The sequence below is a fragment of the Camelus dromedarius genome, chromosome 9, assembly GCF_036321535.1.
Source record: "Camelus dromedarius isolate mCamDro1 chromosome 9, mCamDro1.pat, whole genome shotgun sequence".
NCBI classification, from domain to species: domain Eukaryota; kingdom Metazoa; phylum Chordata; class Mammalia; order Artiodactyla; family Camelidae; genus Camelus; species Camelus dromedarius.
The window spans coordinates 72794162-72821551 of NC_087444.1; the positions used below are offsets into that span (position 1 = coordinate 72794162).

Consider the following 27390-nt stretch of genomic DNA (forward strand, 5'->3'; position numbering starts at 1 on the left):
TGTGAGCAATTTTACCTCTCTGGGCCTCACTTCCCTTATCTGGGAAATGGGGACTGTGATCATACCACCTCCTGGGGCTTAGTGGTAAGGGCTGACTGACCAGGTTGGTAGGGATAAAACTCCTAGAACAGAGCCTGGCTCCACATGAACTAAATTAAGGGCAAACAGAGGCTTGAAAGAGGCGCACGCACTCCCAACCCCACCTGCTCTGCTTTTACGACATCCATCTGCTTCTCACAGACTAAACGACGTGCTCATTTATTCGGCCCATCTTGGATCTCCCCCATTAGCACGTCAGCTGCCCCAGGGACGAGCAGAGGGTGCCTGCCCAGGACATAGGACCTGTGGCCTGGAGGAACGGACAAGAAGGTGGAGGCGGCTGAGTCTCAGAGTCGCTTCCTCTGCTCTCCACCTGTTTCCTGGGCACCTGTTGGGTGGAGGGTGCTGTCTGCGGCCCCAGGTCACCGAAAGAGACAAGCACCTGCCTCTGGAAGCCCTGAGGTTTGAACCAATGATGAAATAGGCAAATAAATGACAGAGAGAATTCCAGGGAGGGGGACGATGAGAAAGTGATGGACGGGAGTGGGGGTGGGGTGGTGCTTTGGTGTGGCTGCTTCTGTGTCTTTACAGAGGGGACCTCTGAGCCAGGAAGGGGTCCGAGGTAATGGGAGCAGCCAGAACAGATGTCCTGAAGGGGGACCAAGCTGGTTATTTTCCACAAATACAGTCGAAACCTAAGCATCTTACAATCTGCACTAGTGTCTTGGGAAAAAACAGCCCGGCCCTCAGATGCCGGAGGCAGTAGCAGCTGATGTCCATAGGAGGGATGTTTGACCCACGGCCACGTCGTCCAGGGGACCGAGGCCTCTGTGGGGCTGGGTGGCTCACCCTGGAGCCAGGCAAGGGTTGGACAGAGATATCCGCTGGGTGAATGAATGAATGAACAAAATCTCCCAGTTAGAGTCTTAGAAGTTGGGTCTCCCGGGCCGCAGAGCTGGGCCCAGGAGCTCTGCCCGGCACCCCAACACCTGCTGTCTCGGGCCTCACCCAACCTCAGACAGAACAGGGTCAGGGGCCCACCTCCCAGTTTCCCTGTTGGCACAGTATGGCTTCTGAGGCGGCAGCATCTTAGGAGAAGCTCGTGTGAGTAAAGCGGTGTTTGCAGGTGGCTCTGAGGGTCTCGTCACGTCTCCAAGCCCTGGTCTGTGACACCCAGTGCATTTCATGGGGCTGGTAGGCGGCAGAGTGGGGCTTTGAACCCAGAAAGATTGGGTTGGCATCGGGGTTTGTGACCCCCCTGCTGTCTGGCCTTTTGGTTTGTTGGCCACACACGAACATTTCCAAGGGTATCTCTGGAGGGGGACTGTATTTCTGGAACTTTCCCTGAGTCGTTGGTAAGGCTACCTGCTTGACCATGTGTGTCAGTCTCCAGCCTTAGTCCTGTGGGCAACCCTGCCCCCAGGTGTGATGTGTGTGTCTGGGAGAGTGTGAACATCGGCGTGTGTGAGCATGAGTGTGAGTGAACATGCGTGTCTGTGACTGGGAGGTCAGCTGTGTGATCATGTCTGGGCATGTGTGAGTGTGTGAGAACGTACGTTTGTGGGTGGCTGACCTGTGGCTCTGCCCTGAGTTTCCGAGCCTGTGTGTGTGTGTGTTTCCGTGTCTGGGTGTGGCTGTGTTTCTCTGCTTGTTTCTGAATGTACCCGGGAATCTTGGCATCAGCTGTATCTGTTTGCAGCCATGTGTATCTCTGTGTGAATCTCAGTCTGGGTCCCCCTGGTGGGACTCAGGAGAACACATTTCTCATGATGCCCCCACACCCATCATGACGCACACACGTGTCCAGGGCAGATGGGGTGGAGGCGGCCCCGAGAGGTCTAAGATGTCTCCATATGGATCTGGGGGAAGGGGCTGAGGGCACTCAGGGGAGGGACCCCAAGGGGATGGGTGGGAGGAGCAGAAGTCAAGGTCCTCCTCTGAGGGAGAGTTCAACAGGATGCAGAAAGAGAAGGAAGGCAGAGAACTCCAAGGTGTGGACTGGGGTCGGGAAAGACAGAAACTGAAAGAGATAGAGAGAAACAGAGTGAGAGAAACAGGGCTAGAGACAGAGACATTCCACCTTGTCTCTCCTCTCTGGGGAAGCAGGTCTGGAAAGCTGAGAACCCCACCTGGCTCTGTCCGCCCATCAGCTCAGACTCGGTCTCTCAGGTTACAAATAACGATCTCTGCCTTTCAAGATCACTTACTACCTGTCGGGCGCCATCCTCAGCACTTTCCTTGCAGTAACTCCACTAACTGGCACAGCCGTCCTACGAGGTAGGTATTGCTACCATCCTCACTTTCCAGACGTGGACACTGAGACCCTGAGAGGGGAAGCCACTAGCTCGAGGTACCACAGCTGTTAGGTTGCAGAGGCGGGATTTGAACACGATCCGTCAGCACCTCTCAACAGGTGAGGCTCTTCACGCCCAGCCTGTTCCTCTCCCATGGGGCTGATGGAGAAAGTCATCAGTGAGCCACGCTGTGGAGGTTGATGCCAAAGTGGCCGCAATTCTTTGTCCCTCCCTGTATCCACATCTCTTGCAATGTGAGTTTGCACCTCCCGCTACCCCCGCCCCGGTAAAGGGAGGAATGTATTTCTCTTCTCTTGAATCTGGGCTGACCTTCAGATTTCCGGTGGCCAAGAGAATGCAGTGGAGATAAAGACAGATCAGATCTGAGCTCTCAAGAGGCTATGGGCCCTTCTTTTCTTTCTTGGAGTCCAACCAAGCCTCTATTCTCTGGTGAACAAATCAGATAGTCTGCTGGTCAGTGTCACCACACAGTCCAGTCACTCCTGTTGTCCCTACTTAACCAGCCAGCAGACCCATGGCTGGTCACAGATACACAAGAGAGCCCTGTTGAAGCCACAAGAACTGCCCAGCTGAGCCTAGTACATTAACTCATAGAATAATGAGCTAAAAATAAATGGGCCTTCTGAACCACGAAGTGTTGGTGTGTTTTGTCACACAGCAATACCTAATGGATACGTACAGAGGGCCTGGGGGGAAAGCAGGATAAAGAGTATCGATTATCATTATAATCAGTGATTCCTGAGCTTCAGACTGATGAGAATTTGAATCTTGGAAGAGACATATGAACTCAGATTGGTGGCTTTTTAAGACTTTATCATTTTAAAAAAATGTAGAAGAGAACAGAGAAGAGAGGTAGGGGGAGAGGGGAAGGGGGGTGGGATGGGGGCATGAAGGGGACCTCCCCAAATGTCGGATCCAGGTGACCCTCCTTCTCTGATGGCCCCAGCCCACCCTCAATCCCGTCTCTGTCCTTGTGGCAGGGGGGCCCCCAGCCACCATCTTCTTAAGACCCAGGTCCAGGGTCTCAGCTTGGGTTCCAGGCAGAGGTGAGGGCTGAAGTGGGGTCAGGGTCTGGAGGCCTTGTCTTTGTCCTTGAGAGACCCTCAAGTGGGCACTTAGGCCCCTCATGTCCTGGCAGGGCCCCAGGGAGGTAGGCGTTGAGTTGGGGTGGAGAGCCATAGGAGGTGGGGTCCTGAAGCCAGAGGGCCAGGTGGTAACTAGAACCAGGTATGAGCCTGGCGGTCACAGTCCAGAGGTTAGGGTCTGTGGAGAGGGGAGGAGAGCACAAGTCAGGATCTGGACCCACATCAGGCTTTCTGTGCCATCCCCATCAGCCCCACCGTGAGAGGGACACAGAGAGACAGAGACAGAGAATCAGAACAGAAATGGAGGTGAAAGAGAGACAGAGATGAAAAAAGAGACACGGAGACAGTTAAGACAAAGAAAGTGATAAAGAAAGACAAGGAGAGACAGACAGACCATGGGACAGAGGAAGAGACATCGAGAGAATCAGAGATGGAGCTGTGGAAAGAGAAAGAATGAGAGAGAGAAATAGAGAGACAAAGAGGAAAAGGCAAGGGTTGGGGAGAGACAGAAAAAAGTAGAGAGAGAAGTGGGGGGAGAAAAGGCAGCCTGATGGAGGAGCTGGTTGAGAGGCTCCCTCTGTCACTCCTGGTCCCAGAGGTCCCCTGACACTAGAGTGGGGCACTCCTGTCTGTAGCTGGTCAGGGCAGAGCTGAGATGCCCCCTTCCTCAAGGACGTGCCATGAGTTGATGCATGGATGGACAAATGAATGAATGAATCATCTTCCCACCAAGCCTTGGAGAACCCTCAGTTCAGGGACTCAGGCTGACTCCATACTGGCTGCACTCGCTACTGGAGTTTGGAGGTCTTACAAAAGTTTGAGAGTAGCACTACCCCCAAACCAGTGCCCCTAGACCTAGGACACTCACATTTTTCCTGAATCCAGCTTTTATAGATAATGCCACTCTCCTTCTAAGTTCAAACTCATCCCCATTGGTCCTGGAAGACAAAAGAGGGGTGTTAGTGAGTCTTCACCAGACAAACCCAAATGCCCCACTGCCCCTTCCTTCTCTAGAGAATTCCTCTATCAGGACAGACGGAGTCATCATTTAAGAGGGGTGCTAGTCCTTTAAGGAAAAGCAGGGCCTTCCAGTGGGCAGGTAAAGCCTAGAAGAAGCAAACCCTGAGACAAAAATGAGGAGACCAGGAAATCTGCATTTGCATCTCCAACTCCCTTCTTACGCAAAGGAAACACGGTATTTTTCAAGAACTTAATCCCAGATGGTTGGGCATCTTCCTTTAGAGGAGGGGCATATCTTCTGAGGGCAAGGTTTAGTTAAGGAGGAGGGGCCTTACCTGGTGGCCTGACAGTCACGTGTGGCTGAGTCTCCGTGTAGCCCCCCGTGGGCTGGCCCTCTGGGCTGAAGTTTGCACCCTGCCCTGCTAGGAGAGTTGAGGGTGCAGGCTGAGCCCCAGGATGCCTGGTCCAGGCTTTTACACTCCCTCAGGAACACTAGGCCCTCTCTCCCCACCTTCTTGTACCTGTGCGGTTGGATTGATCGATCATTGGTTGCACGATGCGCCTCCGGGCGTTAATGAACCTGGGAGGGGGTCATGGGAATGGAGGAGGGTGTAAAAAGGGAATAGAAGGGAGGCAGAAATGAACACATAGAGACGGAGAGAGGACTGGCAAGACAGGACAGATAGAGGGGCGGCAAAGAGGATGCAGGAAGAGACGCTCCGAGGGGCTTTGGGGCCTCCTTCAGCACCGCGGACAGCGCCCGGTCTCCCACCGGGCTCTGGCCCAGAGGCCCGCCCAGGCCTCCTCTGTCACTCACCAGTTGTTGACTTGCAGGATGGTGAGACCCGTGTCCTGGGCCAGCTGTTTCTTCTGCTCCTCTGAGGGGTACGGGTGCTGTGGCCACCAGCAAAAGTCACCCTGCCTGCCTGGCTGCCATCTGATTCCCAAGTCCTGGCCTGCCCAGGTCCCTGGGGGTTGGCAAGCCCAGGCTGGGGCAGGGCTGGGAGAATCAGCGTGTCTCAGTTTCTCCGTGCTCCCCGGGGGCCCAATGGAGGGAATCAGAGTCAAGTTTCGGGCAATTACGCCCGTGGGCGCCCCCATCTCTTCCAGCAATTAGAGGCTAATTGGCCAGCTCTCATTAGGGAGGTGGAGCTGGAGTTGCAAGGGGAGGGGGAGGGATTCCACTGACACAAGGAAAGGACCCTCTCTGAGTCCATCAGCTCCCTTTGCATGTCTCTCCCCGTCCCAGTCCATCTTTCTCTGTGGCTCTCTTGTCTGTCTGTCTCTCCACCTCTGTGACTCAGTCTCCCTCAGTGTCTATCTTGCTCTGATTCAGTGCTCCCATATCTCTCCGTCTCTATCTTTGTTTCAGCCTCTCCCTGTCTTTCTTCCTTTCTCTATTTTACATACCCTCTCCACGAGGCAGTGCGGTGCAGTGATCAAGGCCAAACTGCCTGCGTTTGAACCCACTTCTGGCTGTGAAACCTCTGGGCCTCAGTCTTCTCCTTTGCAAAATGGAGCAAATAACAGCTCCACCCTCCCGGGGTATATTTGGCTGGAAGGTGGATGATTGACGGGTGGGCGAATTGTTGGGTTGGGGGTTGGGGGAAGGATTGAATGAGTCAAGAGCCCTTAGCGGCTCCTGGCCCACAGGTGGCGCTTATGGATGTTTGCTCTTGTCAGTTCTCATCTGCTTGAGATTCTCCTTTCATACTTCTCCCCTGCCTTAGCTTCCCGTCCCTGGGTAGCTCTCCGGGCCTCAGTCTCTGTGAGGCCATCCTTCTCCATCTCTCTCTGTGCCCACCCCACACCCGGGGCCCCAGGGCTCTCACCGAGAGGTGCTGGAACAACCAGGCTCTCATGATGTTGGTGGCTACCTTGGGGAAGATCCCTCTCTTCTTGTTCCGTCGCCGCTCCTGGTCCAGCTCCTCGTCCTCTCCCCCAGAACTGGGGGAGGCCACACTTGTGTCTAGTCCATCTCCTGAGCAGAGGAGAGGCATGCTGTGTTTGTGGACAGGGAAGGTGGGGGAACAGAGGGACGCAGAACCCTCCCCCAAGGCCCCACCCCACACTCCAGTCGTCCTTGTCCCTCTGGAAGTCCTACCTGTTGTCTAACTTCAATCCTCAGACTGACTCCCATCTTTCCCCTCCACCTCTCAAGCTTCTCACCTTGGTCGCTGGAGTTGTCCCCACTCTGGGAGGCCAGGCCCCCACTGGATGGACCAGGGGTCCCCAAATGTACAGACCCGCTGTCCTCATGGTCTCTAATCCATGTATTATTCTGCAAAACAGGAGTTGGCATTCAGTGCCAAGGTCTGGGGTACAATATAGCACAGTGGCTAAGACCACGGGCTCTGGAGCTAGGACTTCTAGTGCGAAGCCTGTCCCTGTCTCTTTCCTGGTGTGTGACCTTGGGGAAGTCGATTCACCTTTCTGTGCCTCAGTTTCCTCAACTGGAAAATGGAGGACAGTAACTGTCCCCACCTCACAGAATGTAGTAAGGGTTCACTGAGTCAACTTACGCGAAGGCACACAGCAATTACTCAATAAGGATGAGCTTCTACAGACCTCCAGCACCTATCTGAAATCCTCGGGAGCCCGTACTGTTTCAAAATTCAACTCTTTTCACATTTTTAGACAGTAAATCAGCGCACACACCGTGTATTTCATAACAGCCCCAGCAGGGTCTGGGGCATAACCTCGTCATCAAACTTATTAACATTTCTGCAGCAAAATGGATGAATATTTAACTAAGTGGAATAAATAAAGGCTATAAATAGCCTCTCATTAGTTCAGGTCAGATTTTGCTGCCAAATGAGTTTGCACTAAACTTATGGGGAAAAAAAACAACTTTCCATTTTCAGAGATTTCAGGGGGCTCCAAATTGCCGATCAGGGAGCCCGGGACTGTATTTTCTTTATCCAAACTCTGACACACTCTGAAGAACCGGACAACACATTGGATTCAGCCCCTACCCCAGCTCTGTGTCCCAGGATGCTGACACTTTCCTGCCCCCCCATAGAGACACATCAAGTCTTCTTTGTCATTAGGTTTGAGGTTCATTCAATGGCTGGGAGGCAGATTGGGTGGAAGTGGGCATGGAAACAGCCTCCTGCTGGTTGAACCCTGGGTACCCTACCTGCCCCTGTTGAACATCCTAGACCCTGTCCTCTCTTGTAATCAGCCCCCCGCTCCAAATGACCCAGTGTGGATGCATCGTCTGTGTCCTGCCAGGGATCAGCCTGAGACGGCAGTTCAGAGAAGTTTTCTCCGGGCTTGGAACATCCATGTGGAATTTTGAGTTTGTGTGCACGGGGGATGGGCTGTGTGCAAACCGCAGAATCATTAGGTCTGAAGCACAGTTGTCACTGTCACCCTGCCCTTCCGGTGCTGGATCTGATCGGATGCCGGGAGTGTACCTGAAGCTGTCCTGAGACTGTTGTGCGGCACATATGAGTGTGCCTACGTCTGGGCCCCCATGGCAAGGTTGTCCCCAGAGAGGAGGTGTCTGTGCTGTGGCTGTCACATGGGTGGAGCTGAGACACGCAGCAGTATTTCAGCACGGTTGTGTCACTCTCACAGGTGACCAAGTGGTTGCATCTGACTAATGCAAGGCTACATTTATTTTTCTAAGTTTGTGGCTGTAGTTCTAGGGGCTGATGTCTTATTTGTGAGACTGTGTGTGTGGTTATCCTGATTCTTGCATGAGCAGGCAGGTGGGCAGCTCCCTGACTCTCTTGGGGTGGGAGATGGCCATGGGAATGTGTCGGTGCCTGTTTTTTTTTTTTTTTTTTGTACTTAAATATAGTTTAATGTGGTTTTATTATATTTTAAAACATCGTTCTGGGAAGGGTCCCGTCAGTGGCTGTGTGAAGATGTGGAATATGGCTCTGGCTCGGAGGGAGTTGTAACTGATCAGCACACACACAGGGTGTGCTGCTCAGAGGATGCATATTATGGGCTGTGGGTCAGAGGGTCCTTGAGGCTCATCTGTGACTGCTGTGTGCACATGCTCGAGTCTGCCTGGTTGTGGTGAGGCCATGTGCCTACCTGGAACCTACCTGGCACCTACCTGGCACCTGGGTGTGGGTGTCGTGTTGTGTAATACTTGGCATCTGGGTGTGTTGATACCATGACTGCCTTGTAGGGGTTGGCCTCGTTGGATCTGCACAGCTGTTGTGGGATTGTCATCTGGGTGCCTTTGTCTATGTAACTGTGGTCTGACTGCCTCCAAGATTCAATGAATCTGGGGCCACGTGGCCACTGAATGGCATGGTGTGTGCCCACACCTGCTGTAGTCGGATTGTTACAATGTTAGGGTAGCAGGTGTGTGCATGTGGGCAGTCACTGTGGTCGCTTTAGGTGTAAGTGTGGCTGTAGCTGAGTTTGCGTGGCAAGATCTGGGGCCATTTGGCTCCATCTCTGGCACTGTGCCTGTTGTGTGGCTGGGGTGTGTGTGCTGTACACACACACATCCTCTCGAACGGCAGTGTCTCAATCAGGCTGTGTGATCTGTGATGCTGTTGTGCTGTGGGGGCGTGTGTGTGTTTAAGTATGTGGTGTGTGCTGTCACCTGGCTGTGAGTGGAATGGTTTGTCGCTGTGTGTGAACCTGTGTGGGTGTGGCCAAGTCTATGGTTGGTATCTGCAGATGTTGGCTAGGGGCGGGTGCTTTTGTCCAGCTGTCTGACAGTCTGTGTAGCTGTTGCACAGTTGGTGCGTGTCCTGTGGTCAGGCTGTGTCTGACTGTGGCTGCCTGAGGCTGTATGGGGTGGTGTGTGTGCCCTCATGCTGGGTCTCAGCTCTCTGGGCATGGCCTTGGTTGCAGGGTGATGGCTGGTACCCCATCTGATGCCGAGCCTACCTGATCTGGGAGGCTGGGGCAGGAGGCTGGGTAGTCCTCGAGATCCTCCCTGCAGCCTCCATCCCGATCCTCGATGACCAAGTCGATGGGCATCTTTCCCTTGAGGCAGGTGATGTAGCGGTGACAGAAGTTGTCGCACAGGTCGTGGACCTGAGGGGGCACCGGGGTACTGGGGGGGCCACCCGGGGGGCCAGGGCTGGGGTGTACAGGGATGGGGGTGGCCTTCTGCTCCAACTCTGGTGGGGAGAGAGCCTGAAGGAGGGGTGAAGGGGGCAAAAAGGGGAGGAACTGGGGGAAAGTGAGGGCATGAGGGGGAGTGAGAAGCACTCACCTTCTCCAGCTCCAGCAGGTGGAAGCGGAGCACTTGAATGGCCTGTATCATCTGAAAACAGAGACAGAAGAGGGGAGAGAGGGAGGGAGGGAGAGAGAGAGAGAGAGAGACAGAGAGAGAGAGAAGAAGGAAGAGGAGGAGGTGAAAAAAGAGGAGAAGAAGAGGGGAGGGGGAGGAAGAGGAGAGAGAGGAAGAGAAAAGGGAAGAAGAGAAAGGAGAGAAGAGAGACAGAGGAACAGAAAAAGTCAGATAGAATGACAAAGAGAGGGAGAGAGAAAATAGAGTCAAAGTGACAGGGGCCGAGAGAAATAGGGGTACAGAGATGGAGACCCGGAATTAAGGAACGAGGGAGGGTGAGATTGAGATCAGAGGCCAAGGAAGAGAAACAAGAGATGCAAGAGGCAGAAGAGGAGCCATCATGTGAGGGGTGAGCTAAGGTGTGCTGTAGTAATACCACCACCCCGATCTTATGCCTGCTGGCCCTCTGATCCATTTCCCACCCTTCACCTGAAAACTACATTTCCCAGAGCCCTTTGTCAAAGGGTTCAGCCAATAGGAAGCCCTGGTGGGAGCTGGAAAGCAAAGGGAAGGGAGAAGCCAGGGTATTTCTCCCTCCATCTCCCTCTCTTCCCCTCTCTTCTCTCTCCTTTGCAGCTAAGGGCTTCCATTCATTGTGGTGTGGGCTCAATTCTGACTGATTGAATAGCCAACACTTAATGAGTCTCCACTCTCTGCTAGGCACCTGCTTGACTCTGTTTAACTCATTATATATTCACAACAGTCCTCCAAGATAGAAATTATTACTAGCTACACTTTGCAGTTGAGGAAAATGGGGCACAGGGAGATGGTGTTAATTGCCCTGGTTCACAGAACTAGTAAGTGCAGAGCTGGGATTTGAACTCAGGCCATCAGGTCCCTGTTCTCAAACTCTAGGCTACACTGCATTGCAAATGGGCAACAGTTATCACAATTTGAGAATGTGGGTCAGGTGGTCTCCTCTCTGCTCCCACGACCAACCCCAGGGCTATGGGGGGTGGAACAGGAGACCCCCTCGGAGGAGGGGGCATTGGGGAGGGCCCAGGTCTCACCAGATTGTCCAGCTCCGGGTTGGAGGAGAAGAGGGGCCTCTCAGAGCGGACCTGGGGAAAAGAGAGAGGCCAGGGAGAGCAGATCCCTTCTCCTGCCCACCCCACATCACTGGCTTTCCCGGCGCACAGCGGATGGTGGGTGCCCACCTGCTTGGCAAAGGCTGCAATGTCCTCATTGAAGGAATCGGAGGAGCACACGTCACCGCCTGGGGGTGTGCCCAGCCCAGTCCCAGCCCCATCACGGGGCGAGCACGTGGCCAATTCACATTTCTCAAAGACCAGGGCCAGCAGAGGGAAAAGCGGGTGGCTGGGGGAAGCAGGAGAGGAGAGAGTTCATGAGGGCTGCAAAGTATGGAGGAACTGGGGTGCAGGACAGAGACAGAGTGAGACAGAGTCAGAGGGAGAGAAATATATCCAGAGAGACAAAGGAAGTGGTAGGGGTGGGGGGCGCAAATCACATGAGACCCCATGGAACCCTCAGCCTTGTCCCCACTCACCCATAGATCTCATCCTTCTCCCTTCTCAGGCCATCACTGTCCAAGCCTGAGGGTGGGGGCTGGGGAGGCCGGTGGGGGCCGTAGGGCCCGGGGGCTCTTGGTGCTGAGGACACTGCCTCCGAGAAGCTAGTCAGGGTTGCAGTGCTGTCCACGATGCCAGGGTAGTGGGGCAGCTCATCATACTGGGGGGAGGCAAGAAAGGGAGAGCTCCAGGGAGGTGTCAGCACCAAGAAACCTCTCTACTCTAGCACCCAGGAGATGCCCTCTCCCCGCCACAGCAACCTGCTCTACAGTCCCTGTGTCCAAGCCCAGCTCTCTTAGGCTCCCAGTGTCCCATGGAGCTGTCTGGGTGGGATTGAAGGCCCTGTCCTCAAGCCTTCCCTTGTACCCGCGGACTGTGAAAAAAAAAATGTCCCATCAGAGATTCCTGATGTGTGGGCAGGAGGGTCCAGAGGAGAGGCCGGCCCAGGTCTGGAGTCTGAGGATCATGTTGGGGGTGGGGGTCAGGGACTGACTGGCTGGTAAGTGCCAGCCTCTCCCAGAGTGAGGAAGGGAGAGAGTGGTGGGGAGAGATTTTTGAGACAGAGGGGGAGATGTGGGAGGGGGATGCAAGAGAGAGACAGAGGGGAGACAGGGAGAGAAAACGGATGAGAGAGACAAAAAAGAGAGAGAGAAACACACACACACACACACACACACACACACACACACACACACACACACACGCAAAATGCCAGGGGGCAGAGAGAGAGAGAGAGAGAAAGGGAGAAGCAGGAGGGGAGAGGGAGGAGAGGGAGGGAGAGGAATTGATTCTCACTCTCAAACACTGCCCATAAAAGCAGTGCCTTGTTTGTACACAAATGTACGCGAACACAGTCTCCCCCACTTCTGGTTCATTTCACAGACGAATATGCACGTCTAAATGCGTCTTAACAACTTGTCACACTCCACTCACCGTGTGAACCCATGACATACACGCACGCACACACAGCCAAATGCCAGGCACAGGGATGAATGAACGAGTGAGTGAATGAATGGATGAATGAGACATTCAGCAGATACGGGAATGCACGAATCCATGCACACATTCAATAAACACTTGTTGAACTAAAGTCTAACCCAGCACAGCCACACAAACACACTTGCCCCAACAGCCCCAAAGAGAACCCCAAAGCAAGATTTCTGTGTTCTGTCATCACGGAAGAACACGGACTGGGGAAGCCAGGGCGCTTTAAGTCTCCCAGATCCAACCCTTTCTTTGGAGATGGAGAAACTGAGGCTTAAAGGGGCAAAAGGACTGGAGAGGGGGACTGCATGTGTTCCTTCCATCGCTGGTGCTTGCCCCTCTCTGGGGTGTGCGCTGAGGGCTGAGTGTGTGTCTCTCTTTCCTTCTCTCCGTCTTTTACTTCCTCTTCTCCTAACTTCTCCAGAGCCCTGAAGTTGAGTTCAACTGCGCCCCCTCTGCCTGCTGTTCATCGCACATCTTAAGACATCCTCACATCCTGCTGGTGTCCATGCCCCCCTCCACCCTCAAAGGTGTACTGTCACCTCCTCGCCTGTCTCTCCATCCCCAGGACCAGGAAGAGAGAATTTCTTGGCTCTGCCTAGCCAGATCCACCTCTTCCAGCACGGTCCCCACCCCTAACCTCCAGAGGACTTGGAACAAAAGTAGACCAGGGAGAAGGATTGGGGAGGGCAGCAAAAGAAGCGGGGGTGGGGTGGGGGGCTAGAATAAAGGACCCGAGATGGAGGGGGAGACCAGGGGCAGAGAGGAGAGACTGAGGGGCAGGGAGAGGAAGAGGCAGAGAAAGACATGGTGGAGAGGGTGGGAGGGGCTGATGGGGGCCAGAGCTCCCCAGAGAGAGATGGAAGGGGGGGGGTGGGTGTCACGACGGGCTGGGGCACAGGGGTGCCTGCCCTCAGACCTACCCTCCGGGCCATGGGCTGATGCCGGCGACAGCTCCCCGGTCCCTCCAGGGCCTGGCCGGCGGGGAGGGCGCAGCCAGGGGCAGCGGCCCCAGATGGCCCGCGGTGCCGACGCCAGGGGGTGGGGCAGGAGGCTGGGTGCCCGGCCCCCCCACCCCCACCGCCGTCAGCGGCAGGCGCCGGGCAGTGCGGAGGCTCCGAGCATGGACCCCCAGCCTCCTGCCCCCGCGGGGGTCACAGCGAGGGGCTCCTGCCAGCGAGGGAAGGGGCGAGAAGGCGGGGGAGGGCTGCCCGAGGCCCCCTCCCCTGGGCCCCCAGTCCCTCCTCTGGGTCCTGGGAGGATGGAACCAACCCGAGACCCACAGACCGAGAGGCGTGGGAGAGAGGGGCGCGGCGGGCGCCGGCCCGGGGCGGCGGGGGGCGGCGGGGCGCGGGCGGAGGCTCCCAGCGCGGTGCGGGGTCCCGGCGTTGGCGGGCCGGAGGGATGCTGGCGGCTCCGTCTCTCCCTCTCTCCCCCTCTCCCGGTCTCTCCCTCTCTCTCTCTGTGGTCACATCCGGAAGTTCCACATCGGAGATGCTTAACCCACTGTCCGCCGGCGGCTCGGCCGCGGGCCGGGCCGGGCCGGGCGGGGCGGGGCGGGAGCGTCCGGAGCTCCCTCCCCTCTCCTCCCTCTCCCCGCTCCCGGGGGCTGCGGCCGCTCTCGGGGGCGGCTTTTGTATCGGTGTCTCCCCGCGGCTCGTCTTCCTCGGTCCCCACCCTCCTGCCTCCCCCTCTCCACGTCGCTCGCTCTCCTCGCCACCGCTCTCGGGTCTTCTCCGCCTCTCCCCCTCCCGGCCGCCCCAGGTCCCTGTCTCTTTCTCCCCCTTTCCTCCTCCTTTCCGCCCTTCCCCGTGTCTCTCTCTCTCTCCATCTCCCTGCTGCCCTCTTTTCTTTAGGTCTTCAAGTCTCTCTCGCTCTCCGTTTCTTTCTCTCTTTGTCTCTCAGTCTCTGTCTCTGCGGTTCTCTCTAATTTCCCCTGTCTCTCCCATCTCTGCCCCATACATCTCTGCTTCTCTCCTGGCGCCCCCCCCCCCCCCCCCCCCGGCTTCCACAGGCCCTCTTATCAGCCCCTTTCCCCCTCCCCCTCCCCCCTCCCCTCTCTCTCTGAGACAGATCTGGAAGTAACCAAAACCCATATTGTAGTTTCTCTTCTTGCTCCAGCCCCACTAACTTCCCTCCCCCGGGAGACAAGGATGCTTGTGCGCCTGTGCCTAAAGTCATCTGTGTGTGTGTGTCCCCAGCTGTGTCTGTGTGTCTGGTTGTTGGATCATGCCCAGTATGGGGGTGTTATTTCTGTCTCTGTATATGGTGAGTACTGGGTGTGTAAGTGTGTGTGTGCGCGCGCGTGCGCACGCGTGGGCGCCCATGTCCAAATTTCTATTTATAAATTGCACATCGGAGTGTCAGCACCGGTGTGTGTGTGTGTGTGTGTGTGTGTGTACGCGTGCACGTGCTCCTGGAGGTATCACTCTTCCCCCTGCCCATTTTTGACCCTTGCCTTTTGGACGTTTCTTAGCCTGAATTCCCCTCAACGGCTCTCCAAGTGTTTGGTGTGGAATCTCCCAAATTGAGGGTAAATGATGATGCGCCTGGTTACGTCTCTGCTGGAGAGCAGGTCCACAGCTGATTCCTGGAGGAGCCTGGGACCCAGGCAGCCCAGGCAGCCTTGGAAACCAGGGTTCTAATGAGATAGAAATTTCTGCAACAAAAATTTATTGAGCGCCTACTGTGTGCCGGCTGGTGTTCCAGAGATAGAGCAGGGAACAAAAGACAACCTTTCCTGGCCTCCTCGTGCTTACATGCTATCCAGTATGGTGTAGGGAGAGAGAATAGTCTAGGAAATAAATGTGTAAGTATAAAATAATGACTGAAGGGGATGAGTGCTCTGAAACAAAGCAGAATAAGGACGAGGGGTGGGGGATGATAAAAACTGGACAGGGCAAGTCCTCAGAGGAGGTGACAGCTGAGCAGAGACCTGAAGAAGGGGAGGGAGGGAGCCATGGGGAAGTCTGGGGGAAGATCATTACTGGCAGAGGAACAACAGGTGCAAAGACCCTGGGGCAGGAATGTGTCTGAGGAACAGCAAGGAGGCCAGTGAGGGCAGAAGAGGGCCAAGGAGAGAAGAGAAAGACCTCCGGGATTCATCTCTCACTGCCTTTTTCTACAGCAGGGTTTTTACCCTTTGGTGGCTCTGGAGGGGATATCACCTCAAAGTGGGTGTCAGGAAGCCTGTGAGCTCCAAGTTGCCTGGCAAATTATGGGCTGGATCCTTATGTGTTCTTTTCTTTTTTTTTTTTTAATTTATGGGGGGAGGAGGGAGGTAATTAGGTTTATTTATTTATCTATTTTTAAGAGGAGGTTCTGGGGATTGAACCCAGGATCTTGTGCGTGGCAAGCATGCGCTCTACCGCTTGAGTTATACCCACCCCCGGTCCTTATGTGTTCTTATAGGGAGATGGCCTGTAGTTTTCATCTGATTGTCGAAAGGGATACTTGACCCACTCAAAGTTACCAACCATCACCCCAGAGAGAAATGAGACAGAGATCCAGAGAGAAAGGGACAGAAGTTGGAGGAAGGGGACAAAGACCCAGGGAAAGGAGGGAAAAGAGATGGGGGACAGACAGAACCCGGGGGGGGGGGCACCTGAGAGGGCCAGCTGGAGGCAGCATACCCACCCCTGCTGGGCTTGCTAAGGATATTTTCTGACCCTCATAAACAGCTTTCCCTCTGCCGCACCCTGCTTCTCTGACCTCCTCCCATCTTGTGGAAATTAAACAGAACCACCCAGGCCCCCCGGGGCAGGGGGGAGAGAGCTGGAGCAGATACAGCAGGAGGGCTTGGGGTTAGGACAGCAGCAGCACCCAGGGGGCGGGGGCCAGTGGAGGGCTGTGAAGGAGGGCGAGGATGATGGCCCTGGTCCCGCTCAAGCCCCCGGAAGTTCCCTCCTTATCCACCCAGGGCTCAGCTTCCTCTCCAGCCCTGTTCCTTGGTTCTGTCTCTCCCTGTATCTCTCTCTCCCCTGACCTTACTCTCTCTGTCTCATCCAGGATCTCTGTCTCTGTATCTCTCTCTTCATCCCTGACTCTGGTCCTCTGACCCTCCCTCACCACACCACCAACTCACCTCCCTGGCTGACTCTAGGTCTCTGGGAATCTGGGGTCCAGATCCACCTCAGACCATTTTTTCCCTCTCTGGGCCTCAATCTCCCTATCAGCTGGGTGAACAGGGGGCTTGAGGGGTGGGGAGTGATAGCAAATGGTCAGACGGGAGGGTGCCAGGATGCCGGGGGCCTTGGCTGAGTCCAGGGTCCTCAAGCCAGTGGGTGCTCCCCCTTAAACCGTCCCTCGGGTGACGCTGGCCCTTTAAGGAAGGCAGAGGGGAAGGGGAGAGCCTTTAATCACTGCCACACACACCCCGCCCCCCCATATAGGGGTTTTGGAGCAGAAAATTAATTTAAATCACTTTTTAATTAAAGATGCAAAGCTCTTCTGTGTGCGCCTCATCTCCCCTCCCCCTACCGCCCTCTCAGCCGAGGCTCCAGGTTGGGGAGCCAGGGGTCTGGGCCCTCAACCTTGCTTTGGGTCTTTCGGGGTGTGCTGAGGTCCCCTCACCTAGGCTGATTCTGCAAACAAGAAGGGTGACCCGATCTGACTGTCCCGGTGGTGGGGGTGGATGGAGGGAAGGAGGTGGCTGTGTCTGAAATGGATGGGGGTCTCAGTGAGGCCAAAGTGGGGGTGTGTCTCAGAAAAAGGCAAAAACAGAGCGGCAGAAAGAGAGCAAGAAGGAAAGGGGGCCAGATTGGGTTCCAGAACAAGACAGACAGGGGAGGGTGTAGGAGAGAGAGGAAAGAGGGAGGGAGAGATGAGACAGACAGGGACAGAGAAGACAGGAGACAGAGATCAGAGTTATTTCTTCCTTTGCTCTGAGCTCAGAAGGACCCTCTAGCCCCGCAAACAAGGAGGAGGGGCTTGGACTCTCAGGCATAAATCTTTTTAATTAAAGAGATGAGCGAGATGTTGGCAAGGGGAAAACAGGGGTGTCTGGGAAAGAAACTGATGGGGAAGGGGGAAGCTGAAGGGAGGAAGTAGGGGGAGACTGGCTTTCTCAATCCCTGCTGCCCCTAGTCTGTCTGTCTGTCTGTCTGTCTGTCACACAGCACATACACACACTGCCCCATCTCTGACCTCAGGCCTCCTCTGCAGAGCTGTCTCCCTTAAATGGTCCTCCCTTAAATGGGCCTGGCTCCTGGCTGGTGGGTGCCCCATACTTGCTGGTCCAGCTGTGGCTGCAACTGTGAGGTAATGTTGGGCCCTTACACACGGGTGTCTGGAAGCATCTTGACTGCCTGTGTGCATTTCTGTGAGTGTGTGTGCGCGCATGCGCGCACAGACTCCCATGTGAGCACCAGCCCTAGGAGAGGTCTCACCCCCTAGCTCCACCCTGTCCCCATTTTCCAGATGGGAAGGGCCCAGGCCTGGGCTAGGCCCACCCTGTCGAGCCGTCCATCAGTAGATCTGGTGGAACTCCCTGGGTCTCCCCAGTGGTTTTCCCTAGTTCAGCCGCCAACCTCTCAGTGGTTGGGCCAGACGGTCTCGCTCACTTCCGACCCCCGCCCCCCCACCTGAGCACTGGCCACCGGGGCTGTGCCCACCAGGCAGCAGTCATCCCCAGGGATTCCCAGCGATCCCCAGGGTCGGCTCTCAGGGGCTGCGGGAGTCCAGGGAGTGAGCAAGGACCAGCTCAGGGCCACCCTGGTCCTCTCTCTGGGTCCTGCCAGCTCTCTGCCTCAGTTTCCCCTTTTATCAAAAGCTGCGCCTCTCCTCCCTTGCTCCTAGTCTCTCTCCGGGGCTCTGTATCTCTGCTCAGGAGTGGCAGGGGAGAAGGGGTCCTACATAAGGGGCCCTCTGTGTCTTGGGTGTGTCTGTCTTTCCGTCTGTCTTCCTCATGTTTCTCTCCCTCCATCTTTTTCTCCCTCTCTGTGTGTCTCTCTTTCGCTGGACACTCTCTTTTTGTCTCTGTCTCCATTTCTCTCTCATTTCACTCTCTGCTCTCAGTCTCTCCCTCCCTCTCCTGCCCCCACCCCCTCTCTGGGGACCTCTGTCTTTGTGTCCTCACCTTTCTCTATCCTTCTGCATCTCTCTGTCTCTCTGCATCCCCACACCCTGTCCCAGGTTTCTGCCTTCCTGTTTCTTTCCCTGGCCCTTCCTAGACGCATCGCCCCGAATCCCCAGTTCCTCCCCCTGTGCCTGGCCTGGCTCCAGGAGAAGGAAACATTTATCTTGGTGGGGCCCCCCCCCAACCCGGCGCCCGCCCCTCCGCCCTCCACCCAGGCCCATCCATCACCCGAGCTGGCGACTCCGGCGGCTCATTTGTCACTGCTGCCTGCCGCCCCACCAAGCAATCATACCATTAGCCATGGCTGGGCAGAGGCCACCAGGAGGACTGGGCCTGACCCGGGCGAGGGAGGGGCATAGGGCCGTGACTCCCCACCATCCCCCTCCTGTCTTTCTATCCTTTGGTCTCCTTTCTGAATCTCCCCTCCCCCTCCTCCTGCTTTCCCCTCCCAGCTCTGCTCTGATTTCACTGCGTCCCTCTGTCTTGGGTGTCTGTCTGTCCATCTGTCTGGCTGATGTGTCTATCTCTCCATCTTTTTCCCACTTTCTCTGTGTCTCTGCCTCCATCTCTCTCTCATTCTCACTCTCGCTCTCAATCTCTCTTTTTGTCTCTTTTTTCTCTCCCCACCCGACTGTGCCCCCCCATCTCTCTCTTTCTCTGGGGACCTCTTGTCTCTCCGCCTCTGTGCCCCAACCCTAGATTCCTGGTGACTCTTTGTCTCTATTTTTAATCTCTGTTTCTCCCTTCCTATCTCTCTCCATCTCTGGGTCTCTCTGTAAGTTTAAGCCTCCATGCCTGTCTCTCTCCGTGCCTCCCTCTGTCTATGTCTCTGTCTTCCCCTCTGGCTCCCTCTCCCCTGCCTCGCCTGGCTCTGGTCCTGTCTCCAAGGCTCTTCATCTCTGGTTTGCTCTCTGCACATCTCCCTGGTTTTGTGTGACTTTCAACCTGGCACCATCTCTGCCTGGATATCCCTCCCCTTCCACCTCCCTCAGCACTGCGTTTTTAGGGCTCTGAGTTTTCCCCTCTCTTAGCCTCAGTCTCGGTCTCCTCCTGTCTGTCTCTGTCTCTGTGCCCCCTCCCCTGATGTTTTGTTCTGGGCCTCCTCCTTCCCTCCTCCCTCTCGCCTCCTTTCTGTTCTCTTCCCTTCTGCCCTCAGAGAGGTCCCTCCTCGCCTGACCCCAGCTGCCCCTTTTCAATCCATCATCCTTGACATTTCCTTCCCTCCACCTCAGGGAGAGAAAATTGCAGGGAGAAGGCGGGGGTGGGGGGAGGAGGAACAAGAGGGCGAGTGCCCTGGGAGGCGCTGAGGATCGAGGTTCTGGTGGACTGGGAAGCCTATCCCTTTTCCCAGCACCAAGCCCTAAGTCCCTGGAAGTCCTCCTTGGAGTCTAACTTCAGTCCTCAGGAGGATAGCAGGATGCAGTGGACGTGCCAGGAGCAAACCCTTCCCTGTTCCCTGGAGGGACCAGAAGCTGTGTGCATGGAGGTGCGGAGAAGGCAGCTGGGGGCGTGGGGCTGTGGCAGGGGAAGGCCTGGGCACGGTTATGCCTCCCCTGTTGGTGTCCATGTATTTTCCCACTGGAAGAGGGAGGCGGTGAGGCCCTGTGAGCTGTGGATGCCCCATTCATACCTCTATGACCCAACAGCATCCCCATGCTGGCACCTGTGTTGAGTGCACCCCCACCTCCACCGAATGCTCCGTCCGACCAAGGCAGGGGTGGTCAACTCTTGGAAGCAGCCCTCCCCATCAGCAGCCAAGAGTTAGTGAATAAACACCCCAATTTTCTCAGCCTCAGACTGGACACCCAAAAAGAGTTCTGCAGAGTCCCCTGTGGACCTCATTGCACGAGGGAGTGACCTGCTCATCAACACGCCCCTTGGTGGTTTCCTTCCCCGCCTGCCCTCTGGTGTTTCCTGGGATCACCTCGTAAACAAGCCACTTGCCTCCCATCCTTGCCTGGGGCTGGCTTCTCTGGAGCCCAACCTTCAGACAGAGGCCAAGCGGGGACAAGGTGGATGGGAAGAAAGGGAGAGCGAGGGGAGAAGGGCCCTCCCCACCCCGTGATGGTTAATTGTATACGCCCACGTGGCCAGGCTATAGTGCCTGGATGTTTGGTCAAACACCAGCTTAGATATTGCTGTGAAGGTGTTTTTCAGAGGAGATTTACATTTAAACCAGCTGATTTGGAGTAAAGCTGATTAACTCCATAATGTGGGTGGGCCTCACCCAATCAGTTGAAGGATATAAAAGAATAAGATTCCCTGAGAAAGAGGGAATTCTGCTTCCAGACTGCCTTCAGACTTGAGCTTCAACCTCAGTGCTTTCCTGGGTCCCCAGCCTGCTGGCTTGCCCTGCAGATTTTGGTCTTGCCAGCCCCCACAATCACATAAGCCAATTCTTTAAAAATAAATCCTTTACTATCTATCTATCTATCTATCTATCTATCTATCTATCTATCTATCTATCCATCCATCCATCCATCCTGTTGGTTTCATTTCTCTGGGGGGACCCTCACTAATATACTTCCCAAACCAAAAATGCTATGACCATATGAGACATGGAAAAGAAATAAAAAAGATGCAGAATGCAAGACATAGCATCTTTCAACAGATGAATGGATGAGCAAAATGTGGCACTTTCCTCCAGTGGAATATTACTTATCCGTAAAAAGGAATGAAGTACTGATCTATGCTATCCATCCATAGGATGGATAAGGACCTTGAAAACCTTACACTGAATGAAAGAAGTCAGACACAAAAGATCACATATTGTAGGATTCCATTTTGGTGAAATATCTAAAATCAGCAAATCCACAGAGACAGGAAGTAGATTAGTGGCTGCCTGGGGCAGAGGTGGGGGCTGAATGGGGACTGACTGATAATGGGTTCGGGGTTTCCTTTCAGGCTGATGATAAAAGTCCGGAACTAGATAGTGATGGTGGTTGCAAAACACTGAATGGACCAAATGCCACTGAATTATGCAGTTGAAAATGATTAAGATGGTACATTTTATGTTGTGAGTATTTTACCACATTAACAAAAAGAGTTTAAGATGCAGTGACACAAAGAAACTAAGAGACAAGCAGCAGCGATGAATTAGCTCTCAAGATGGCATACTGGTTTCCTGTGGCCGCTATGACAAATTAGCACGAACTCAGTGGCTTAAAACAACACAGATTTATTCTCTCACAGTTCTGAGAGCTGAAGGTCCACAATCAGTCCCAATGGGCCCCAGTCAAGGTGGCAGCAGGGCTCCAATCCCTCCAGAGCCTCCAGGGGAGAATCACTTCCTCTCCTCTTCCTTCTCTGGGGGCAGCATTCCTTGGCTTGTGGCCACATCACTCCAATCTTCAAGGCCAGCATCTCTGAATCCCTGCCTTGTCTTCACGTGGACTCCCCTGTGGGTAGTACAATCTCCCTCTGCATCCCTCTTATCAGGATCCACATGATCCAAAATGATCCAGGACCATCTCCCCACCTCAAGATCCTTAACTTAATCATACCCACTATAGTCCTCTGTTGTCACACCAGAAATAGCCACCAACCATTCCTCCTCTCCTTCTATGCACACTCTCCACCCACCAAGAGGTGGTGTCTATTACCCTGCCCCTTGAATCTTGCGACTTGCTTTGACCCACAGAATATGCCTTACAGCTTCCATGCTGGCTCTCTTGGGAGCCAGGCACCATGCAGCAAAGGTGTTGGTCTAGCCAACTAGGGCAGGAAGGGGGTTACAGTGAGAAGTGAAGTGGCCCAGCCCACGGACAGTGCCCACTGCCAGCCACTAATAAGGGCACTTTGCACATCCCAGCTCCCACCAAGCTCCAAGATGAACGCAGCCACACAGTGACCTCAGCCAACACACTTACCAACACATAGAATTGTTAAAGCCATTGCTTTAAGCCACCAAGTTTCAGGGTGGTTTCTAATTCAGCAGTAGCTAACTGATACACAGAGACACAAACACAAGGGTAGGGTGTGAGAAGGGACTGACATTTGGGAGCAGAAAGACAAAGAGAGAGGGAATGAAGATACAGCTTGAGAGAGCAAAGCAGACAGACAGAGAGGTGGAATTAAGGAAATGGAGGAAGCAGGGTCAAAAAGAGACAGAGATCTTAGGAAAGAGAGAGACGGAGGTAGAGAACAGTGCACAGACAAGACGCAAAAAAGAGAGAAATGGAAATTGTCGGGAAAGCCACAGGCTCCCATCACCAGCCCCAGCTAAGCTTTCAGCCAACAGCCAGCATCAGCTGTCAGCCACGTGCATGAGTTATCTTAGGAGTTAGTGAGTTGCCTTCAGATAACTGTAGCCTCATCTGACAGCTGATGGTGATCTTGAGTCAACTCATAGAGCCTAAGTGAACTGAAGTCAACCACAAAACCACGAGAGATGTCATTTTAAGCCAGTAAGTTTTGGGCGTTCTGTTATGTAGCAACAGATAACCCAGAACAGAATGCTTGGGGTGTCGGGGAAAGGCGGGTGAGGAAATTGGGGGAGTAGAGGGAGGTCTTAGGCTGAAGATTTATTTGAAGGAAACAAGCTAAGGACTTGGGGAGGACTGTTAGAAAGATGAAGCAGAAGAAACATGGGTTTCAGAGTTTGGGGAAGGTTAGAGGATTCAGCTGAGGACCTTCATCTCGGAACAGGTGATGCAGAGAACCTAGGGGCTCTTTAGCATTAATTTCAGTGGTGATTTCATCGAGCACCCATCATCTGATTGGTTTTCTGAGCATCAACTTGGTGAGTTCCCTCAGACCTTTCTGCAGAAAAGACTGTTCATTGTCCTTCAACATCCAATCTCTCACTCTTCCTTAAAAATCCTCTTAAGATTTTTAGCATGGTAACTCAGAACGAAAGCAACATTTTTTCCAGCTCCTCTTGCAGCTAAACGTGGCCAGATGATTCAGGTCTGGGCACTGAGATGCAGAAAGAAGCAATCTGTGGAGCTCCTGGGTCAAAGCCTTCCAGAGGATGGTGAATCCTGGACCTCTCCTCTGCTCTCCATTCTTCTGGTTGGAGGCTGATGCCGTGTGGTGCGCCATCTTGGACCAAACAGATGAGGGTCATAGTCTAGCTGTGCCAGAGCCACAAGGCAGGAGCAGCCTGGGTTTTTTTTTTTTTTCCCTCCTGAAATAGAGTTGCCATACCAGTTGTGAACTGTTACGCAAGAGAAATAAGCTCTTATCTTATTTAAACCATTATTATTTGGATCCCTGTTATTCACATTGAAACCTGTATCTAACTGCTATTAATAAAAACATGATTAGAAATCTGTTCCAACGGCTTACATACAGCCACCCTCTCCAGGTTCCCAAAGTCACTCCCTTCTTTTGCCCCTCAGGCTGGTGGAGGGTGACAGCTCCCGCCTCTGCTAGCCCCAGGCGGCCCCCGCCATCCCTTGTCTGCACAGCCTGGCTAATAAATATCCCCTTCTACGCTCCCCGCAGTCACCCAGTGCAGCGCCACTGGGGCCCTGCTGCGTCTTGCTACAGAGTCCTTGCCCTCACAAGTCCCAGTGTGATTACCAGTACCTTTAGCACCCTGTTTGGCATATGTCCTCCACTGTAGTGTGAGCCCGGGGAGAGTGGGGCCCAGAGACATTTTGGTCACTGCAGTGTCCCTGCACAGCGCCAGATACAGGGCAAGCATACAATGGAAAAAGTGAATGAAAGCATCCGAGGGTCTGGAGGGAGAGGAAGGAATACTGCCCCCCACCTCCATCCATTCCTTCTCCTCTGGGTTTGGTGACTTAGCAACTGGGACTTGGGTTCATGGGGCACCTGCATTTCTCTGTCCTTCTGAGGCTGATGTTCTAGAACGGCCGTTGTGGGGCCCGCGCGGGTGTGTAAGTGAGCAAGTCAGCTGGGAATACCTGGAAAGTGTAACTATTTCCATCTATTGAGCTCTTACTCTGTGCCAATTATTATTCTTTAAAAAGTACATATTTAATGCAATAATTCTGTGAAGCAGGTCCTATTCGTCATTATTATTATTATTATTCCCATTTTCCAGATGAGGGAACTGAAGCCCTGAGGAAGTAAATCGCTATGCTGTGTTGTCTCCCATGACAAAGGGTTCAAATTGCTCCCAAGCTGAGACCGTTGGAACTCCTTGCATCCAGGTGAGAATCATGGCCTTTGGGGTGGGATGAAGGCACTTCTGGAATGTTCCACATCCCAAGCTCTGGCGACACCCGTCTTTGAAGTCGAGATCTTCCTCCTCTCCCTAACCCCAGACTTACTCCTTGCCCTGCCTCTACACCCCTTCTCCTCGTTCACGTTGGGTGAATAGAAGTGTCCTTGCCCCACTCTGAACTTCATCTTCCTGTATTGCTGCCTTTCCTTGCTGGGAGACTTTGGGCAAGTTGCTTTGCCTCGCTGAGCCTCAGTTTCCCCACCGGTAGAAGAGGGGTGACTCCAAGGACTGGAAGTGGACTGAGGCTGTGCCCAGGGGAGCCCCACATGGGGCCGGCATCATAGGTGCTCCCGAACTGTCCTCTGCCGGCGGCACTGCTCTCACAAGCTTCAGTCCCGGATTGCCGTGTTAGGCCCTTGCGTTCAGTGTCCTCCTGCTCCACACATCTTCCCATCTTGCAGGAAAAGCCCTCTCATGCCCACGGCTTCCTCTAGGAACTCCCTTCTTCTCACGATTCTGCAAAGCATGGTCTCCATGCCCTGACTGGTTCCCCAACTTCCACGCCCTCCTCACTCTAGATCAGCCTGACTTCTGTCCCCACACCCTCCCTCCAGCTGCTCTGTCAGAGCCTAAATCCAAGGGTAGCCTCTTAGTCCTCATCTTCCTGTACCCTTCCACAGCCTTTGGCCCTGTAGATCATGCCCTCGTTCTGGAAACTTCTTTCAGCTTCGGGTACCCCAGTCTCCTGGCTTCCCACCTACCTCTCTGTCAACAGGTCTCCCATCTTCCATGTTCCCCTTAGATGTTGGGGCTCCTCAAGGCACTGTCCATTCCTGGGCATCCCCGCCCCCACCTGTGACTTGGTGACACTTCACTGCCAATAAATGCTAAATCTCTCTTAAGTGCAGCCCCCTCTCCTGAGCTCCAAGTGTCCCCTGGATGTGTCCCCTCCTTGATGCTTCCTCTGGATGGCCCATAGGCATCTCACGTTCAGCATGTACTCACCTGAATCCAGCATACCCTCCAAACCTGTTCCGACTTACCCACCCTTCACTCCCCAAGCCCAGGAGGGACCTCACTCTCTGTGCTGGAAATTCTCCACCTTGCCCACCCCTCCCAGATCCACTCCCCACTCCCCCTGTGCCCACACTACCCTCTTGCTTGCAGCACTCAAACACTTGCAGGACTACAAGAAAGTCATTAACTCCGAAGGCTGCACACCTTTACACAGGCTGTGCCCTTTATCTCCCCCCCCCCACACACACACCTCTTCAAATTTCCAGATTCTGAGAAAGTTACCTGTTTTCTTTAGGAAACCGCGATCAACCCTAAAGCTCCTGCTCAAGCTAGGGTCCTCTTCTTTTGTGTTCCCAGGATACACAATGTCGAGGAATAGTTTGTGGCTGAGGGAAGCTCCTGGTTGATGGATGGGGCCGTGGCTAGAGAAGTTTCTGGACCAGCGGGGGCGTGGCTAGGAAACTCCTGGCCCTGTGGGGGCGTGGCTAGTGACGCTCCTGGGTACTGCGTGGGGGCGTGGTTAGGGGAAGTTCGGGGCGGACCTTTAGAGTGGCTGGTGCTTGTGGGTGTCTTCTGCAGAGGATGGAGGAGCATGGAAAAACCCAGATTCTTTGGTCTATTTCACAGTTGCCCAAATCTCAATCAAAGACCTCATTAGATTCCTCCTGAATCCCAACTTCCTACGTGAAGGCTGTTTTTCAGGCAGAATTTCAAAGTTTTATGGCAACTTGTACAGAAATCACAAAGAAAAGAGACAGCGACTGGTGCTGATGAGCCAGGAGTGGAGAAGGGGAGTGGGTAACAGGTCTGCAATGTTGGGACTGATGCACAACAGGACGACAGGACTTTAAAAACCTGTGGGAAGCAGGGTGTTATGGGGGTTGCAGGGTCTTCCTCAGGGTCCCAAGAAGTGGGCAGCACTCCTTACACCCCAAGTGTGTCCTTTGGGCAGGAGACATCAACAGTAAGAAAATGCAGATGGCCTACCAACATATGGGTGGCCTCCAAAGATAAAAATACCCACCCAGATCCCCTGGCCCCAGTCCCACCCTCCCACCAACCCCTGCTCCCCATCAGGCAGAGAGGTGGCAGCATTTGCTGGCTTGTAGCATTGGTCCTCTGGGACCCTCGGTCTCCTCTTCGAGGATCCTGCCCGGATTGGCTGGCACTGAGGGCAAAATGAGCCTTCAAGATTCTCAGGGGAGATTGGCTGGACTCCCTTTGATTCCTGGCCTCCTCCCCACAGCCAAGTCTTGGCTGGGGGAATCTGCTGCCCTCTCAAAAGGAAAGTCTGTCACCCCCCTTTCCCCAAGTCATGCACCCTCCCGCATCCCCCCTCCCCCAAACACACTATGTACACACACAGGTCCTCCCCTCCAAGGCGTGGCTGGGCTCTCAGAGGTAGTGGAGGCATTGGGGGTGCTGGAATGTGAGAAGTTACAGGTCCAAGATGTGCCTCCTCCACCTCTGAACCCCCCAAACTTCTCCCCTCCTTTCTCCAAGCCTCAAGAATTAGCGTCCTCCCAAGGGCCTGAGAGGAGAAATCAGGGAAGATGTGTCCCACCTATGTGCCCCCATCTGCTCCTCCCCCAACCATCCCCCCAGGCTGACGAAGCTCCCTGAGGGTTGAGGGAAGGGCTGAGATCTGTCACATTCTGGGATGAATCAGCCTCCTTTAAGGGTTCCCCAGGGAGGACTAAGCTCTGAGGCCCGGGGACACAGGCCTGCAGAAGACTGGGTCCTCTGGAGGAAGGGGGACTTTATGGGATGGAGCAAGGCTGGGTGTCTAGGGAGAGAGATGGGGGATTCTGTAGTCACGGATGGGGGAGGGTTCTCTGGCGGGGAGGGAGGGGCCTCGAGGTGGAAATTTCTCCAGGTAACAGAGCCGGTAACTAACAGGGATGGGCTGGAGTTGCAGATAACTGCAGGGGCTGTTCTTCGCAGGAGGAGCTGAGGAGGCTCCCAAGGGTGAGGGAG

The 27390-nt window shown here is 54.4% G+C and overlaps 1 protein-coding gene across 7 annotated transcripts; it reads right to left on the bottom strand.

Moving 5' to 3' along the window:
* Positions 1-3150: 3150 nt before the first annotated feature.
* On the bottom strand, positions 3151-13656 carry MEIS3 (Meis homeobox 3). Of its 7 annotated transcripts, none has more exons than XM_064489459.1 (13): positions 13108-13656; positions 11179-11360; positions 10829-10988; positions 10682-10732; positions 9594-9635; positions 9263-9361; positions 6569-6680; positions 6232-6380; positions 5217-5293; positions 4921-4979; positions 4735-4843; positions 4308-4377; positions 3151-3617 (listed from the first exon to the last, which is right to left on the bottom strand). In XM_064489459.1, the coding sequence occupies exons 1-13, from the start codon at positions 13117-13119 to the stop codon at positions 3597-3599; spliced, it is 1143 nt and encodes a 380-aa protein (XP_064345529.1). In that variant the 5' UTR covers positions 13120-13656; the 3' UTR covers positions 3151-3596. The 7 variants fall into 7 exon arrangements, with proteins under 7 accessions (XP_064345529.1, XP_064345527.1, XP_064345528.1 ...); XM_064489457.1 differs by having other exon boundaries at positions 9263-9412; XM_064489458.1 differs by having other exon boundaries at positions 9594-9644; positions 13108-13655.
* Between the last annotated feature and the right edge of the window lie 13734 nt (positions 13657-27390).